Source organism: Perca flavescens, chromosome 19, assembly GCF_004354835.1.
Source record: "Perca flavescens isolate YP-PL-M2 chromosome 19, PFLA_1.0, whole genome shotgun sequence".
In the NCBI taxonomy this organism is placed as follows: Eukaryota; Metazoa; Chordata; class Actinopteri; order Perciformes; family Percidae; genus Perca; species Perca flavescens.
Genome location: NC_041349.1, coordinates 32,473,639 through 32,492,182, shown reverse-complemented (window position 1 = coordinate 32,492,182; position 18,544 = coordinate 32,473,639). Strand labels below are relative to the sequence as shown.

General features: G+C 40.0%; 1 protein-coding gene across 2 annotated transcripts; it reads left to right on the top strand.

Moving 5' to 3' along the window:
• The first annotated feature begins 2,560 nt into the window (after positions 1-2,560).
• Positions 2,561-15,206, top strand: spata6l (spermatogenesis associated 6-like). Of its 2 annotated transcripts, none has more exons than XM_028564609.1 (13): positions 2,561-2,749; positions 4,898-5,035; positions 5,336-5,384; positions 5,835-5,876; positions 6,839-6,963; positions 7,184-7,276; positions 8,425-8,676; positions 9,795-9,876; positions 10,106-10,152; positions 12,766-12,887; positions 13,752-13,845; positions 14,659-14,742; positions 14,921-15,206. In XM_028564609.1, the coding sequence occupies exons 1-12, from the start codon at positions 2,702-2,704 to the stop codon at positions 14,722-14,724; spliced, it is 1,158 nt and encodes a 385-aa protein (XP_028420410.1). In that variant the 5' UTR covers positions 2,561-2,701; the 3' UTR covers positions 14,725-14,742; positions 14,921-15,206. The 2 variants fall into 2 exon arrangements, with proteins under 2 accessions (XP_028420410.1, XP_028420412.1); XM_028564611.1 differs by having other exon boundaries at positions 14,659-14,747.
• Positions 15,207-18,544: the final 3,338 nt, after the last annotated feature.

Here is an 18,544-nt window from a genome sequence, read left to right as displayed (position 1 = left end):
GTTTCTTCCTAAAAGGGAGTTTTTCCTCGCCACTGTCGCAATAGCCACTGCTAATGCTTGCTCTTGAGGGAATTACTGTAATTGTTGGGGCTTTGTAAATTATAGAGTGTGGTCTAGACCTACTCTATCTGTAAAGTGTCTCGAGATAACTCTGTTATGATTTGATACTATAAATAAAATTGAATTGAACTTCAGCTGATCTTTGCTCCAACTTTTCACACGGCCACATTATTTCTTTCAAGTCTGTCTCCAGCGGTTCAACCAACCCCATGAATTCTTTCACCAGTTTTTCTATTTGATGAGCACATCTTTGGTCCATTGCTGTTTTCACTATGTTTACACCACCAAGAGCAGCAACAGTAGTAATAGCTGCTCTTGCCGCCACAACTCCTACTACTGGCTGCTCCCTCTTAGTCGAATAGTCAACTAATCGGTCGTTTTGGTCTTAGTCAACTTATACAGTATTGCGTGACCCACGCAATACTGTATTCAATAGAAACTGTTAAAATGACAAAGATAAGATAAGGACTGGTGTTTGATGCACCATTGACGTACTTTGATAGGACTAACCTTCAGGGAACGTTCCCAGAACGTTCTGGGAACCAACACAAATGTTGTGCTGGGAGCTGAAGAATAAATGAAGAATACGGGAGATCTTACCGCTCTGAACTTTAGTTCAACCACCACTTTCAGCGCTTTTCGGGACATTGGACTCCTCTTTCAGCAGTGCCAAGACCCGTTTGTATAGCTACTGTCTATGGATAAAGCGGACTAGCTAACTAGCTAGGTTACAGCTGTAACTGTATACAGCTGCTCATAGGTGGATGGATTAAATGAACAGCTAGCACACTGGCTAGTCTCCGGTTTAGCGTCTCCTTACCTTGTTACCATGGATACTACAACTTGCGGGCGTGGTTGCTGGAGCAATGGGAAAAGTGTGTTGTGTGTCCATTCCATTACATATAGGTATGTCAATGGTCCATTCATGTAGAATTGACGTTAACAGCCACTTTTAAAGAGTGCTATCCTACGATATGATATGATATTTGGGTAGGCTAGCTATGTATTTTTCTATGCATTTCATACATTCAGGACTTGACATGAACTGTTTTTAGTAGGGCTGCTCCCTCTTAATCGATCAGTCGACTAATCGGTCGTTTTGGTCTTAGTCAACTTAGATTTTTTTAGTTGATTAGTCATGTTTGATGCTTTTTTTTTTCTCATGCTGAATGACTTATTTCCAAGAAACGTACGAGCACATCTCTGGTAAACACAAGAATTAAAGTGGTGCTTTTGCATGACTCTTTGAAGAGAAACCGATCTGTCGATTAAATCAACTAATTGATTAGTTGATACAATTGAATGAGAATTTCTTTAATCGAGCACAGCCCTAGTGCAAATGATGATGAGCTGATCAGAAAAGACTCTGTGGAGACAGGAAGAGACACCGATCATCAGAATATACCCACACTCCTCTTCTCCACTCAGGCACAAGCCACTGGAGCTGTGTGAGGGCGACTTTAGGTGTTCAAATGATGTGAAATTGCATTTTTTGTTTTTAAGTCAAAAACCTTCCGAATTTTGGGGATGGCCACAGCAGATCCATCTGCACCTCCCCCTTTTCATTTAGTGCTGAAACACAAGTTTGAACTTCTGAACAGCTGTGGAATTTCTGTGATATTTGTGCGTTTTGTGAGAGCAATAACGTCGTGGATATAGACTACACACAACCTTATCACAGCTGAATATTTCAAAGTTTTATAGTAGGCTACAGTTGCCTATATTTGATGTAGGCCTGGTCTTGATTTGGGTGGGCATTTAGGCCTGGCACTTAAAAAGGTGGTGAATCTAGCTAGTTATTCAAGTAAATTGTATTGACCTACACCACAGTCAACTGAAATGTAATTTCCCACAAAATAGTGGCTATAGTGAAAATGCTGTGTGGCTAGCTTCGGTAAACCACTAGCCACAGTGGCTGGGGACTAAAAACTAGGGCTGTGCTCGATTGAAGAAATTCTTAGTCGACCAACACTCATTCAATTGTACCGACTAATCGATTAGTTGATTGAATCGACAGATCTGTAAATCTGAGTTTCTCTTCAAAGAGTCATGCAAAAGCACCACTTTAATTCTTGTGTTTACCAGAGATGTGCTCGTACGTTTCTTGGAAATAAGTCATTCAGCATGAGAAAAAAAAAAAGCATCAAACATGACTAATCAACTAAAAAAATCTAAGTTGACTAAGACCAAAACGACCGATTAGTCGACTGATCGATTAAGAGGGAGCAGCCCTACTAAAAACAGTTCATGTCAAGTCCTGAATGTATGAAATGCATAGAAAAATACATAGCTAGCCTACCCAAATATCATATCATATCGTAGGATAGCACTCTTTAAAAGTGGCTGTTAACGTCAATTCTACATGAATGGACCATTGACATACCTATATGTAATGGAATGGACACACAACACACTTTTCCCATTGCTCCAGCAACCACGCCCGCAAGTTGTAGTATCCATGGTAACAAGGTAAGGAGACGCTAAACCGGAGACTAGCCAGTGTGCTAGCTGTTCATTTAATCCATCCACCTATGAGCAGCTGTATACAGTTACAGCTGTAACCTAGCTAGTTAGCTAGTCCGCTTTATCCATAGACAGTAGCTATACAAACGGGTCTTGGCACTGCTGAAAGAGGAGTCCAATGTCCCGAAAAGCGCTGAAAGTGGTGGTTGAACTAAAGTTCAGAGCGGTAAGATCTCCCGTATTCTTCATTTATTCTTCAGCTCCCAGCACAACATTTGTGTTGGTTCCCAGAACGTTCTGGGAACGTTCCCTGAAGGTTAGTCCTATCAAAGTACGTCAATGGTGCATCAAACACCAGTCCTTATCTTATCTTTGTCATTTTAACAGTTTCTATTGAATACAGTATTGCGTGGGTCACGCAGTACTGTAGCTGGAGAGCCTAGTGTGTATTGTAGTATGCAACTATGAGATATGTATTTCAATATCTCATCACCTAGAGTTTACCTGTGTTTATGAAACGTCCTTAGTGTAACTCATTACTGTCCACTCAAGATGCTTAGCTAACCCTTGTGTGGTGTTGGGGGTCTGTGGGACCCGTTGTTGTGCCGAAAAAAGACTGCCTGCCGAAATACGACTGCACGCCGCTAGAGGGAAATGTTGGTCAGTCTAAATAGTTATGTGCACCAATATTAACCAGGTCACTTTTGAAGGGCTTCAGCCCCAAATGTCATTAGCCTAGTTGTTTTAAGCAACACAAAGTTTAAGTTCCCGTGTTGCCGTGACGTTAACAGTCTACAAGGTTCAGGCTCAAACTCACGGAGCTCTGGAGCAGACCCGTGCGTCGCTTTGTGTGTGTGTTCTGTATATAAAATAAATAATGTAAATGTAATAAATGTGACTGAGGTCTACTAAAAGTCCTGAAAAGTTTGAAAAAAATACAGAAGCCAATTGTGTGATTGTCAGACGTTGCTGTCCTGAGTTGGGGGGGTGGGGGGCAGGCAGTCTTTTTTCGGCACAACACCGTTTTCAATGTTTGCTAAAAGAGAAGTTATGCTATTTATTATTTCTTCTAACTCAAACTCATTGGCCTTGGCTCATTTTCTGCAAAGAACATACAAAAATAACTTCTTTTCAATAACTGCACACCTTCGGGTGTATTTAAATGTAGGTGCTATGGAACTATGTTGTCTTTCTGAACCTGCTATTCCCACACAAAGTTACAACATCATTACATTTCAAGCACTTTCACCTGTTCTGATTAAGTTATACGAAATAATCACCAATAATGATCAAAAATCGTGTTTCTATTTTTATTTCCTTTTTTATAATTGAATTTCCTTATTTTCTCACAAAAAAACAAAAATGACCATATGATCGTAAATGTGATGTCACAGGGGTAAAATGGCAAATACCAACCATAAATGATGCATACAGTATATCATTGGTAATTGAGCTAAAGTAAACATCTATTAAGCATTTTTTACATAAATTGTTGTGGCTGTATTGATATAAAAACATAATAATGTGGTAGGTCCACCAGACCCAGGAACATTGGCTGTGTGATATAGTTGTAGTATTTGATTTAGCAAAGTGTGGTTGCTACGGGTTACGGATCGACCTATTGCATCTCTGCCTGCACGACTAAACAGCCTTTTAATTACAGTCTCAGAAATATGTATTGAATACATTAAAACAGGTTGGGCCTTATATCTCAACGAACAGGCCAAATGACTCTGTCTCTGATATAAGTAAGCTGACCTCATTATGAAAGGCCACACTCAATACAGCTGCTGTAGAGGGTGGGGAGGAGGGGGGGGGTCACATGACTGATAGTCACCTGTAAACACAGTTATATATGTGTGCAACTAACTAACTAAATCCAATCAGTAATACAGTCAGAATAGCATGCTTTAATAAGGGCACATTTGTTTCACATCCTACCAAACTTAAAGGAAATGAAAAAAAAATGAAAAATTACGTGTTTAGTTAAGATAAAAGCAGCATTTCAGTAATCTGAATTATAATAATAATCTCTTAACTACTCTGTCAACTACTCAAGTCAGGCATAACCTTCTGATTGAACCAGTCTGAGCAGTTCAGGTAAAAGACATAAGGAACCAGACATAGAAATAAAGGTATCGTATTGCACTGTAGAACTAGTTTGTGCGAACACAGAATATAGCCAGGATTCTGACAGACAGCGTGGAGTAATAGTAGTATAGTGACGTCAGAGGGAAGTGAATATATGAACTAAGGGTGAACTGGAGGCAGGAGAAATTGTTAGTCCAACTCAACTAGCAGCTAGTGAAAAAGGACTTATGACTTCTAACCATATTTCAACTGACTCTACTGTATGTTCCTCCACTGCTCTCAGGTGTCTTGTCCTGGAGTTCATCTGCCAGCCAAGGATGACATCTTCCTCAGCATGTGCTTCATGGGCCAGTACCATCAGTCGGACTGTCTCCCGGCCGTCTTTCCTCTGCTCTTTCATGAGAAAATGAAATTTGAGAAGGCAAGGCTTAACTTATCATCCAGCTAGGAAAAAAAAAATAGATGACAGACGAAATGGAAAAAAAGGAAAAAGCATGAAGGGTCACTGCATGGTTTGACGATTAGGAAAATGATATGAATCATGGGCTACTCAATCACCTGTAGGAGATGTGAACTAGTATGTTACTGTGTGTACAGAGTAAACCAGCACAAACACATGTGTGAGGGGCTGCGTTGGAGTGGGCGTATGGTTTCAGGTACCGGCGAGACAGGGAAATACAATTTATTATATATATATAATATATATTTTGTTTCTGTCTAGATTTTCAGGCATGCAGTTGACCCTGGAGACATCGCTGTAATGCTGGAGTGTAAGTTACTTCATATTTGGTTGTATACAGTTATACTGTCTGTGGCAGATACTGTAATACATAATAAACTGATGTGGTGGCATACTCATATTTGATGACATTTGAAAATGTTTTGTGTTCGGGTACAATCATGACCGATGTCCTAACAAATAATTAGGTTGTTTGCCATTTTCTGCCAAAATAGCCTTTTTTTTAAAAAAATCTGTCATCCCTATCTGCCCTTTCGAAACAGTCTCTGACACCACCCTGCCCTCTTTGACGAGTGGCCCACAATGCAATGGTGCCATGCCAAAGATAAGAGCCAGCAAAAACAAAAAAGTCTGAAACTTTTGTGGCGAGCGCTGTCTCTGGTTCATACCTTTGTGGCACTGTGGCATTGTGGGTCTCTCATGGTGTCATGTTAATGATTTTTGTCTACTGCTATGTGTATTTATTTCCCATTCTCCTCAGATGAGACGGTCACAATTGAACTGGTGCAGCTGATCCCTCCAGGTGAGGTTGTGTATTTTTTCGTAATCATATATATATATATACCTATGTATTACTGCAGACACTTTAACTTAAACCTTACAAAAGTGGAAGAATTTGTTGTCCAACTGCCCATTAAAAGGATTCCAGCCAGAATAAGCCAATGCTGTTCGGAAACCACAGAATAAAGTTGAAAAAGAAAGAGTGTATGAAAATACATTTCTGGGTGCGATTCTTGTTCACAGTATCTGCTGGACACCCCATATTAAACATAAAACATAAACATAAAACTTACAGAAAGTAAGTTCTCCGTTCTGAATGAGAGAGCACTTTATATTCTGTATAGTTCTGGTGTTACCATATTTAAATTACTGTGAAGTATGGGGCAACCCCTAAAAAACACCTCACAATCATTAAGCATGCTATAAAAAAATCATTCTGAGAGTAAACAATAAAAACTAAACGGACATCATGAGCACACAAATGTACGTTATTTAAAAAAAATGACACACCTTAAAGTTTAAGGATGTGGTAGAATTGAAGACTGCACAAATAATATTTTTTTTTGATTTGTGGGTTCGGTAGAATGTACTGTAATTATATAATGCAATTTAAAAACAAAAGATACATTATTGATATTTATATTATTATTATTATTATTATTATATAATTACAGAAGTGAGAAAGGAGAGTGTAAATGTCCCTGATGTTGTTGGTGCTTGATAGAGTATGACTTCATTTGGAGTCGTGTTTTTGTATTATTTAAAATGACCTGTTTAGTTTATCTTATTGGATTTGGCACTTGTCTATAGTAAAGACTGGGGGTTTGAATGGGTCTAGTGTGTGTTATGTTAACAATTGTTTTGTTGTTATGACTACTTTTTGTTATTTTGGTATTCGTTTTTTTTTTTTTCTCCAATTGTTTGAAATAAAGCTAAAGATGACCTTTGTCCTAGTGGAACAGACGTGTGTTTGTGTGTTTGCAGCGGCAGACACTCTGGCCTCCTTTGAAGAAGATGCTCGGCGTTTCTTATTCCCGGAGCCCAAACTGGTTCCCTCCTCCTCTGGAGTGGATCAAGAGGTTCTGATGACCCGAGCACCTCACTTTCCAGTAGGTCCAACTTTGACACATTAAAGTGTGCAGTGATGTTGTCTATTTTCAGCATGTGTTGACATTGTTGACGTTCTTTTTTAGGGCATGATCACATTTTCTGGACCACAGGTCTCGGACACAGTAGCAAGCAATTCTAAGTGATGAGTGACTAGAAGACAGATCTTTGCAGTTTAATATGATTATGATACAACTATTTCCTCTCCTTTCTGTTCCCCAGGGTATCGCTCCACGGTTGGAGTTTTCCACCAAAACGACCATTATTGAGTGCCCTGCTGATGCTCGGATCAACATTTACCCCAATGTACCTATGGTAAAGATGATATGACGTGGCTTAAAACGTATGTAGATTATGTATAATAAATCCAATTGCATCATAATATATCAGAGGCAACACCATTAACCAAATTAGGTTTTATGTCAGCAGCAGACCCATACATGATACAAGTCCCCCTCCCAGTGACTTTTAATGGGTTCCTTGAATTCAATAATTTTAGCAATAATTATAATAAATTTATGTTGCTTTAAAAAAACAAAACATATAGTACATGAAATCAAAGAAAAAAGAATAAGGCCAATTTTTACCCTGGATTTTTTTAGTTTACATTTGGCAAATTGGAACCAGTGTATCCATGGATGTACAGGCAAGTTCTACAGCTATAATAAGGAGCATCTTTTATCTATGATCTCTGTTATTCACAGTGGACATCAGATATAATATAAAAGCGTATGTCACAGTGAATCCAAGAATATGTGTACCATGTCTGTGTGTGTTCATATTCAACTGACATGTGACTTCGGGAAGGAGTGCGATGTTTGAAGCAGGTTGCAGCAATTGAGTTAATGTTCCGTTATTGCCTTTATGTGTGTCACAGCCACTGCTGCAACTGCTAACCGTGGAGAAAAGTGTGCGCAAAATCAGCGGGTCAAGCATCATATATATATATATATATATATATATATATATATATATATATATATATATATATATATATATATATATATATATATATATATATATATATATATATATATATATATATATATATATATATATATATATATATATATATATATATATATATATATATATATATAAGAAGAAGAAGAAGAATGAATTATATTTGTTGTGTTTTTTGATCATCGGCATACACTCCCTTTGCCCTGACCCAGTATCTCTGCCTCATGTCTGGCCCTCTGAGGACCTTCTTGGCTGCTGAGTTCTGAACAGAGACAGGAATACAGTAGTAGTCAGAGACAAAGGCTTAGAAAACCCTTTTATATCTCTCATGGACAAAAAAGGATTTTATTTTGGAGACGATCTTTTTACCTGCAGAAACCATGAGCGGACAACTCCCTTGACCTGCAACTCAAAATGAATATTTGCAGAAAGTTTGGCAGCTACAAAGCCCAATTTTTAGGATGTGGATAGTTTTGAGACATCCACTCTCTTGTTTCCAGAGGCCAGTGATGAAGAGGAACAGGACAGCCTCGAGCAGACCTAGGAGCTCCTCTCCTCAGAGGAAACAACCTCAAACCCTTGGAAGGAGACAAGGTGGCAGGGCGTACAGGGGACGACACGGCAGCACCAGGTCTCCATCATACATCTCCAGATCCCAGTCCCTGTCCCCTGTCAGAGCTGACACACAGCGCCGGGCCCGGCTCAGCCTGGACTCTGGAACTGACTGGGACACAGCCAGCACCTCCCAGCCTGTAAGCACACACAGGACAATTTGATTCCAAAATTCTGGCCATCATTTCCAGCCACTAGATGGCAGAGAAGAGCTAAGTTAGGTACAGGAGTTATTTCTACAGCACTAGGCTTTTTTAACTTTGATCTAATACAAATATCACTCTCACCTCTCTCCTCTCTGATGTAATGTTATGTTTCACCTGTGAGAAGGTTGGAGAGTTCGTTGCAAAATGCATCTGTTTGCCAGAAGCAAACCAGCAGTTCCTGTTAGCGGAGACTGACAACCACCCTATCGCTGTTTAAAATGACTCCAACATCCGCTAAAAACAGCACGACCTCGCCGTCCTCTCTACCCAACGGACAGCCACACTTTCTACGCTTGAAATTACGGCAACAGCCGCTAAAAACAGCGCAATTACTTTAGCATTAGCATTGTTGTCAGAAAAGATAATATTTTAGCTTAGCATCTTTCCTTAATTTCTGATGACATATTGTGGTCATGTTTGGATTTAATACCAATACCAATACCAAATTCTGACCAAGCGTGTATGTCAGGGGTGTCAAACTCAATTCCACGAAGGGTCACACTGCAAAATAAGAATCCCATCCAGGGCCAGACATGTTTCGGTTATTCACATGCTATTATTTGATCGTAAAAGTCAAGCATCTTTTATTGTATTTTTGCATGTCTCATATAATCTTCTCACTTACAGCTTGGTCGACATAAAGACCCCAAAAAGTCAGCAAAAAAAGTAACTTAGCCATCAAAGAAAAAACAACCAAAAGTTGAAAAGAAAGCAACAAAAACATTGGGGGAAAAACGTCGGGCCAAAAAAAAAAACATTGGAAAAAGTGGCAAAAAAAGTCTGAAAAAAACTAAATAAAAATAATGTTAAAAATAATATTCCATAATGCTCTCCATTGCTAATTATTAATTATTATCTTAAGCTAGTCACACCCATTTCAGGAAACATTATATCTGCTGTTTGAAACACCTATTATGGAATTTGTCTCCTTATCACAATAAAATGAAATGGTCCCACCTCTAAGCCAAGAGAGCTACAGCCCTGTTTGTGTACATCCTGTAGCAGTTTGACCTGCAGGCCTGCTTATTGGGTCATTCTTCTCCTGCATGTAGATGCTGCCTTTGTGGCCTGGAGCCAGTCGCTCCGCTGTGTTTACCAAATCCTCTTCACCTTGGACCAGGTCTTCATCAACAGGTAGAAATCCTCGTATAATGATGCTTTGATGCTACTAAACATGGATTACAGTCTCAAACAACCTACCGTAAGAGCTTGTAAAGTTTTTTTTATTTTTTATTGTTATACTGCGCTGTTGACATGATGTTAGTTTGATGATAAAAACCTACTCACAGTCAGGTTTCTATTGCTCAATAAATGCTAATCTGTTGTCACTCAAAAACAATTTCCCCTCTTTTTGTGGTACTAGTGAGATATTCTCCAACTGGCAGAAGGAAATCCTTATCCAATGGTTTGGTAAGAACACAATTATTTTCTTATTATTTGGCCTCTTAAATACAAAGTTATGGGGTTTATCAGATGAAGTACAGAGCATAAAGACTGGAAGCAGGGGGGAACAGCTGGCCACTCGAAAGTTCAAAAATACACCTACCAACACGCTCACTAATTAAGACACATCTTATTTAAAGGTCCCATGACATGGTGCTCTTTAGATGCTTTTATATAGACCTTAGTGGTCCCCTAATACTGTATCTGAAGTCTCTTTTATATAGACCTTAGTGGTCCCTAATACTGTATCTGAAGTCTCTTTTATATAGACCTTAGTGGTCCCCTAATACTGTATCTGAAGTCTCTTTTATATAGACCTTAGTGGTCCCCTAATACTGTATCTGAAGTCTCTTTTATATAGACCTTAGTGGTCCCCTAATACTGTATCTGAAGTCTTTTTCCTGAAATTCAGCCTTAGTGCAGCCACTAGAGCCAGTCCTTGCTCGTTATGACCTCATCAAGAGAAGATTCCTGATTGGTCCATCTGAGCTTTCATTTTCTCAAAGGCAGAGCAGGATACCCAGTGCTCGGTTTACACCTATCACCATTTTTAGCCACTGGGGGACCATAGGCAGGCCGGTGGAATGCATATTAATGTTAAAAAACCTCATAAAGTGAAATTTTTATGCCATGGGACCTTTAAAATAAATCATACCCAAACTGAAATGTGAATATAAAGATTACATTATTACAGTATTTGTGGTTTTTATTGAACACACTGTTGGTTTTGGTCTTGATGACACCAACCTAACTGTGACACTGTGACACTAAGACGTCAGCGGTTTGCCAAAAAATAGTTCCAGCATCTTGACTTCCGCTAAATCCCCAAATAATCATTTTTAAATTTCTGTTTGTGTACAGAGTAAACAAATGGGATGCAACATGTTGTTTGGTGAGCTTTAGAAGATGTATTCCTGAACTTTGGATCAGAGCCAACTGTCTCCGCCTGCTTCTATTCTTTATGCTAAGCTAGGCTACCCACATAATGCCTCTAGCTCTGTACTTAACGTCACGGACATTACATTGATAATCATTTTCTCACCTCACTCTTGGAAAGAAAGCAAACCAGCAAATTTCCAAACAAGTTCAAATCTATTTCTTTAAGACACAACCTGGGATTGACAGGAATGGAACCTGTGACTCCAGAAAAGCTAAATCTAGCTACTTTGTTGACGAAGATGTGTAATGTTTGTATACACAGGCCTTAATCTGAATTATAGGGGGACATGCTAATTTTCTGATAGCAAATATTATTTTGCTGCTATATTATTGTTCAGAATGTCGACTACAGAACCATACCAACCATTTTGGGGTCGCACTCTTTGCCTGAAAGACAGCTGACAGCAGCAGAGGGAAGACCAGATTTAAATCAGGGATTTCATGCTGTGATTGGCTCGTGAAATACATGGCAGATTCTGATTGGTTTAACTGAGAAGTGAACGCCTCGAACCAGCTGATTAGTTTTAGGAAGAGAGAGATGCGATGAAGTTATAAAAGTCTTCCTGAAAGAATTTGCGCTGAGCTTCATTAGATTAGATTAGATTAGATTCCACTTTATTGTCATTGTGCAGAGTACAAGTACAACAACAACCAAATGCAGTTTGCGTCCAACCAGAAGTGCAAAAAGAGCAGAAAAGCACAATGCGATATACAAAGTATACACGGGTATAGACAGGACAAGAAATATAGTGCAGTGTAGACAGTAGTATACAGTTATAATAGTAGTAAGAATAATATAGATATATGCAGTGCATTAACAGAATATATTATAAGAAAAAAACGAATAAATATGGATATTCGGTATGAACCATATAGACAGATATGAACAGTATGTACAGCTATGTGCAGTGTGGTAACAGTACCATTGTAGTGCAGTTTTCACCACCCTCTGCAGTGCTTTCCGGTCGTGGGCAGAGCAGTTGCCGTACCAGACTGTGACACAGTTGGTGAGGATGCTCTCGATGGTGCAGCGGTAGAAGTTCATCAGGATGGACAGGTGGACCTTCTTGAGTTTCCTCAGAGATAAGATAACAGTCCCCCGGATGGATCTATTGTGCCACGTATTGAAAGGGGACCCCTATTAACTGTTTCACCGCTGAATGGCATGCTGGGTACAGCTCGCTCTCTGTCGCTCACTACAATACATTCAAGAACAGATGAAGAAAGAAAGACCAAAGATTCAAAGCTACAGCGGTGTGACTTTCAGAATGAACGCTTTTGTTCCCAGGAATTACCTTGTCCAAAATAGCTAGCTGTTATCAAATGATGTGTATACTCTAGCACTGCTATGGGATGCAATTGTCATGGCAGGTGTATTGCTCAGGACCCAAAGAAGTGCAGCGTTGAGTGTAAAGTTGTCTGGATGAGCGGTTCTGAAGAATTGGTCCATTCCCAACAGACACTGCACTTGTACATCATAGATTTAGGTTGTCAAAAATGACTGATTGAGCCTTTAATAAATGCAATTGAGACCAGCAATAGAGAGTGAAATAAATCAGTTGCTGAGGTGCAGATGCATTAATTAAATCTGATATTGAAGGAAACCAATAGAAAGTAACCTGTCTCTGCTTCCATTGACAGGTTGGAGGGTTACCAGAAGACGACTCCAGCTCTTCAGAAACACATGACCCCCTTGACCACCACCAAGGTCCTGACCCCTCAGGGCTGTGGTGGTCTTATAGGGAACAGGCCAGGCACAGCAGGTCTTTTTCTTGACTAGTTTACACATTATACATAATATAACCATGCACCTCATTACAAAGAGAATGTAATCAAAACAATATCAAAGTTATAAGAATGCTTTCCCAATAACTGCACAAGTTAAATAAAGACGCAGTCATTAAATAAGCTTTGAAGCTGTTGGAAAATGATTTACTTCCACCTTGATGGAGTTAAGCTAGCAGTTTCCCTGTTTTTCAAGTGTTCGTGCTAAGCTACGTGGAAGTCCGGGTAAAGCAAAATCAGGGATTGATTTTCTAAACACATTATCCATAACTGTGTGTACGACTGGGTTAGCTGCTAATGATAATTTGTTGCTGTGGAGTGACACTCTTTCTTTAGCTCGGTAGGTGTGTGCTACTTTTTTATTATATGTGCTAGGCTAGCAAACTAACACAGCTGCAACAAGAGTCTGTCGATGCACAGCGGCCCATTGCAGCGGCTCGTTCTTGGGCTTAGTGCCTTATGGGGACCCCCCCGCACCCCCCAGCATCTCAGAGCAGAGAGAACTGATTATTGTATCCATGATTTTGAAGCCTAAATTTAATATACTTGGCGATTGTTTTAGGCATTCAAATGTCGTGGTTAGTAGTGCATTTTTCTGTGGCGTGACAGACTCAGAACACATTTCTTTTTGCTTTACCAGGACTTTAAACACATCATGGACTGACAGTGTCTCTGTAATAGTTGCACAGGGATTATGAATATCACACCTCTCATCTGACTTTAAGTTTTACGGCAAACAAGTGTATGCAGATGACACTGGGATGTTCATTAGTCAAGCAAGTAATGATGACAAACCAAACGTCACCAAGCTGAAGTTCTCTGACTGTTGGTTTGATGTTCAGGTCTCAGTCCAGCTCTCACAGAGAATGGGAAGAGGTCCAAGAGCGTGTTCGGGGACTCCTTACGACACCAAAAGCTGTACGCCGACTTACCTATGTAAGTAATACATAACGTTAGACTCCATGTTAGATATCACAGCATCAGTATGGGTTTCAGTCTACTGTTAGACTTGCTGCCATTTATACAGGCAACTACATGTCTATGTGTTCAGCTGTTGCAATATCCAGTCATAGTTGTCTAATAGGAATGTTAGCTTCTTTTGCCCTTACTGGCCACTTTCAGTGGGCTCTTGGAATGTGTGGTCATCTGAATAAGACATTCCTTTAAAACTTATTTTACATAAAAAAAAAACAATCTTATTTTTAATTCTTAAAGAAATTCACTTCAACTGCAGCAGAAACCAGGCCTTTATTTGAAACAGGCCTATGTTAGAGAGATTCCTTTATTTTTTACTTTCCCTGTTTCATAAATGTATCTTAACATATTTCAGTAAGAGGCCTCCTTGTTTTCTGATCTGGTTCTGTTTTAATTTGATGTTAATGCAATCTAAATACTTTCTCCATGGTGTTGTACTGATGGAATTAGTGCTGTGATATTTACCATGAACTATTATTATCTGTATGTCATAAAGGTTATTTCACCCCTCCCCCCTTTTTTTTACGTGGCCTTAATTAGTGACCAGCCTTTATTTGCTCTTGCTGCTATTATTTGAATACTGGCTTCTATTTGAAAATGTAATGCAAAGATAATACTTTTGACAAATAGGTAGGTTTCTTCTTTGTAGTGTATATTTAAATGCAAACTTTTATCACAATTTTGCTACTTTAATGCATAAATAGCTCTAAGAATGCTCTGAAGATCACAAGTAAAGGATACCGCAAAGAGAATATGACTGGTATTGTGTTTTAGGGGGCCACACACTCCGAGGTAGACAGGGTTTTAGCCAGGAGGTCCATCTCTCCAGGTCCGCCGTGATGACCTGGCCAGACTCTGGTGAGGTGATTTCAGGAACCTTTCTGTTGTTTTCCCCGACAAAATGTTGTTAACTGGCTCTGTATTCACTGTTCTTGTCTTGCTTGTGTTATTCTGTTGTGTTGGTCTGTCTGTTGTGACAAATTGTATTTACATGTTATTATACTTGTATGATGTCTGTCTTTTTCTTCTCCTTTAGGGAAAGAGACTATCACCTTGCCAATTGTCTTTCTGTGTGTGTGTGTGTGTGTGTGTGTGTGTGTGTGTGTGTGTGTGTGTGTGTGTGTGTGTGTGTGTGTGTGTGACATCCATACATCACATTATGCCACATTGTGGATTGAAATAAAAGTAAAATATGGCCCTGTTTTAACCTGGTTTTAACAGCCGTCCTGGCTTATCCAATCACAAGTGGATAGCTCTAAGTGCATATATCACACCTGGCAGTAGAATGTACCTCCACATGCATCCAGTTGTGATCAGTTGTTACTCTAACACAGGGGTCACCAACCTTTTTGAAACTGAGAGCTACTTCATGGGTATTGAGTCATATGAAGGGCTACCAGTTTCATACACTCTTCTGAAATAACAAATTTGCTCAGTTTGCCTTTAGTTATATATGATTATTAATGATTAATGATACTCATCTATGTGAAGACACTGATCATGTTAATGATTTCTCACAATAATTATCAACAATGACTTACCAAGGTGGGAAACAGATAATATCAATATTCAATTTTCATTTTTAGAACAGGCCTGAGGGCTACTCATGTGGTCCTTGGGGGCTACCTGGTGCCCGCGGGCACCGTGTTGGTGACCCCTGCTCTAACATAAATCATACATTATTACAGAAACATGTGATGACTAATCAAAAAAAGGCGAAAGGTTTGTTGCCTACTTTCTGTTATCTGGTATTTCACTGCTGTGGTTTGATACATGAGACCATATTGACGACTGACAAAATAATGTTTTATGTTCAAATAAATGTTTTGACTTGAAACTCATTGTTACCTGGGAGGAGGTTATGGTTTTGGCTCGCTTTGTTTGTCGGAAGGATTACAGAAAAACGACTTGTCCAATTTCCATGAGACATGGTGGGAGGGTGAAGCCTGGGCCAAAGAAGAACGCATTACATTTTGGAGTAGATCTGAATCATGGGGCAGATACAAAAATACATTTTTTTATTTTATTAACATTGCGAGATAGACTGCATTGGGATCCAGCGGGACAACGCAAATCCAGCGAGAACTGGCGGTTTAAACTTTGTAGGCGCCATGGATGTATAAAGAGAACGGTGGGAGCGTGAGTTCAAACAACGGAAAACGGAGGAGCTCGAGACCCAGCAGCCGTCAACGTCCGGCACCATGTTGTCGACAGACATATGTACACGTAGTATATGTGTATGCTGTGTATAAGTGGATGAAATGAACTCAACATATCAAGGCAAGTTAGTGATCCTGCAGGAAAGCATGAGAAGATTAGAGGAGGAAAGGAGGAACCCCCAAACTTCAGATTATGCATGAAAAATCAACATATAAAAATATAAATTATTAGTTCAGTATAACATATCAATGAAAGTATATTGTATTTTGCATTGAAATTATGTTTGTTTTGGGTTTTGTATTTACAGTCTGGGTGTGTGGCTTGGGTGTGACTTTAAGGCCAAACGGACAGAGGAATGCAGGGTATAGGACAGTGGTTCCCAAACCTTTTTACGGCTGGGCCCCCCCTTTTGTAGATGCAAATATTTTCTGGCCTTTGTTTTGGTAGTTGTGGTGTTTGGTGCGGCTTCATCGTCTGCTTTGCGTTAACTGGCAGTCCTTTCAAAACAACTTGGCTATGCTTTGCTAGCAGTGCTGCAGAACCATGTGTTACGTCTTTTGAGTAGCCATTTGAGAGGGCAAGCACTGACATGTGACACTAGGGTGCGTGTTTGTGTGGCCGCCGAAAGAAAGAAAAGCATCTTTCCCATGTTTTGTAGGAAAAGGGTTGTTGAGGCAGTTTTCATGTCAGCCTTGGACTATGGTGATGTGATTTATAGACATGCATCCTTTTCAATTCCTAAGTTTCTGGACTCAGTCTATCACTCCGCCTTAAGATTTATAACCGGTAATGTCTATGGTACACAACGTGTTGGGTGGTCTTCTCTCTTAGAGGGACGTGATGCTCACTGGTATCTCTTTATCTAAAAGGGCCTTGATGGAAAACTACCATCCTACCTTACAGAACTTCTCTGTTACTCAGAGGGACATTATCAGACACGCTCTGCTGACCGGCTTTTGCTTCATGTTCGACGAGCTCGCTCTGAACTTGGAAAAACTGCTTTTAACTTTAGTGCACCTGACTCCTTAAAAGTAACTCACTTGTGCCTTTTAGAAAAAAACTAAACACTTCTACTTGTAATTGCTTTACATAATTGTATGTTCTTTTGCATCCTTATTATCCTAATTCATTTATCAAATAATTTTTCCAATTCTGAAAGTTTTAGGGCCCTTTTCTGGCACTCAACGCAATTGACTTTGTACACCGACGCATGTATCATTCCTATTTTCCCCCTGACGCACAGCGGACTTTTCCCTCCACAGACTCACGTCGGTAAATTAGGGAATGAACTTGCGCTCCCGGGGGCGCGTCAGCGAAAAGAGGAGGCGTGTTCCGGTACAAACGTTCCCTGATGCTATTTTGCACTTTCAGAAAACAATTCCGCCACTGACCAGGAAAAACCTGGTCTAAAGTCAGTGGCGCTAGTCTAAAGTCAGTGGCGCTAGTCTAAAGTCAGTGGCGCTAGTCTAAAGTCAGTGGCGCTAGTCTAAAGTCAGTGGCGCTAGTCTAAAGTCAGTGGTGCTAGTCTAAAGTCAGTGGTGCTAGTCTAAAGTCAGTGGTGCTAGTGGCGCTAGTCTAAAGTCAGTGGTGCTAGTCTAAAGTCAGTGGTGCTAGTCTAAAGTCAGTGGCGCTAGTCTAAAGTCAGTGGCGCTAGTCTAAAGTCAGTGGCGCTAGTCTAAAGTCAGTGGCGCTAGTCTAAAGTCAGTGGTGCTAGTCTAAAGTCAGTGGCGCTAGTCTAAAGTCAGTGGTGCTAGTCTAAAGTCAGTGGGGCTAGTCTAAAGTCAGTGGCGCTAGTCTAAAGTCAGTGGTGCTAGTCTAAAGTCAGTGGTGCTAGTCTAAAGTCAGTGGTGCTAGTCTAAAGTCAGTGGTGCTAGTCTAAAGTCAGTGGGGCTAGTCTAAAGTCAGTGGCGCTAGTCTAAAGTCAGTGGTGCTAGTCTAAAGTCAGTGGGGCTAGTCTAAAGTCAGTGGCGCTAGTCTAAAGTCAGTGGCGCTAGTCTAAAGTCAGTGGCGCGTTATTCAGATGCTATTTTAAGGGCGCATGCTTGGCCGTAATGTAGAGTGTGCACACCGCGCATACACTTTGCTTCTCTCATCTCACTGACGCAGCAGTTCCCATTTTTGCAAACCATACATAAATACAAGGACAAATATGACCTTGTTTTACACAACATCTCCATGAATCATGGATGTGTTGATGACATAAATGAGGAAATATTAGAGGACTTAAGGAGACGTGATGTTGAACTGCATGTGCCGATGCCACTTAACCCAAATGCCCCAGCAGCAGCACGGGAGAGGAGAGACAGAAGAGCTGCATCGTCTATAGTGAGGTCATCTCGGTCTAAAAATATCACCATGCATTCATAACCTCGTGATTCAGTGAGAGTGAGCCCAAAACATCGGAAAGTATGTCTTTATGACATTTCTTTATTTATAATTTGTCAAAAAGGAAAATCAATAACAAACGTCGGTCTCCTCGGCTGTGAACTGCTCCTGGCGT

What these genes read in the sequence shown, in the direction of transcription:
- spata6l (XM_028564609.1), top strand. Translation starts at nt 2,702, where the DNA reads ATGTCCCGAAAAGCGCTGAAAGTGGTGGTTGAACTAAAGTTCAGAGCG. An exon ending in AGAAAATGAAATTTGAGAAG is followed by an intron (nt 5,036 to 5,335) that starts GCAAGGCTTAAC and finishes GTTTCTGTCTAG; the next exon opens with ATTTTCAGGCATGCAGTTGA. An exon ending in CCCGAGCACCTCACTTTCCA is followed by an intron (nt 6,964 to 7,183) that starts GTAGGTCCAACT and finishes TCTGTTCCCCAG; the next exon opens with GGTATCGCTCCACGGTTGGA.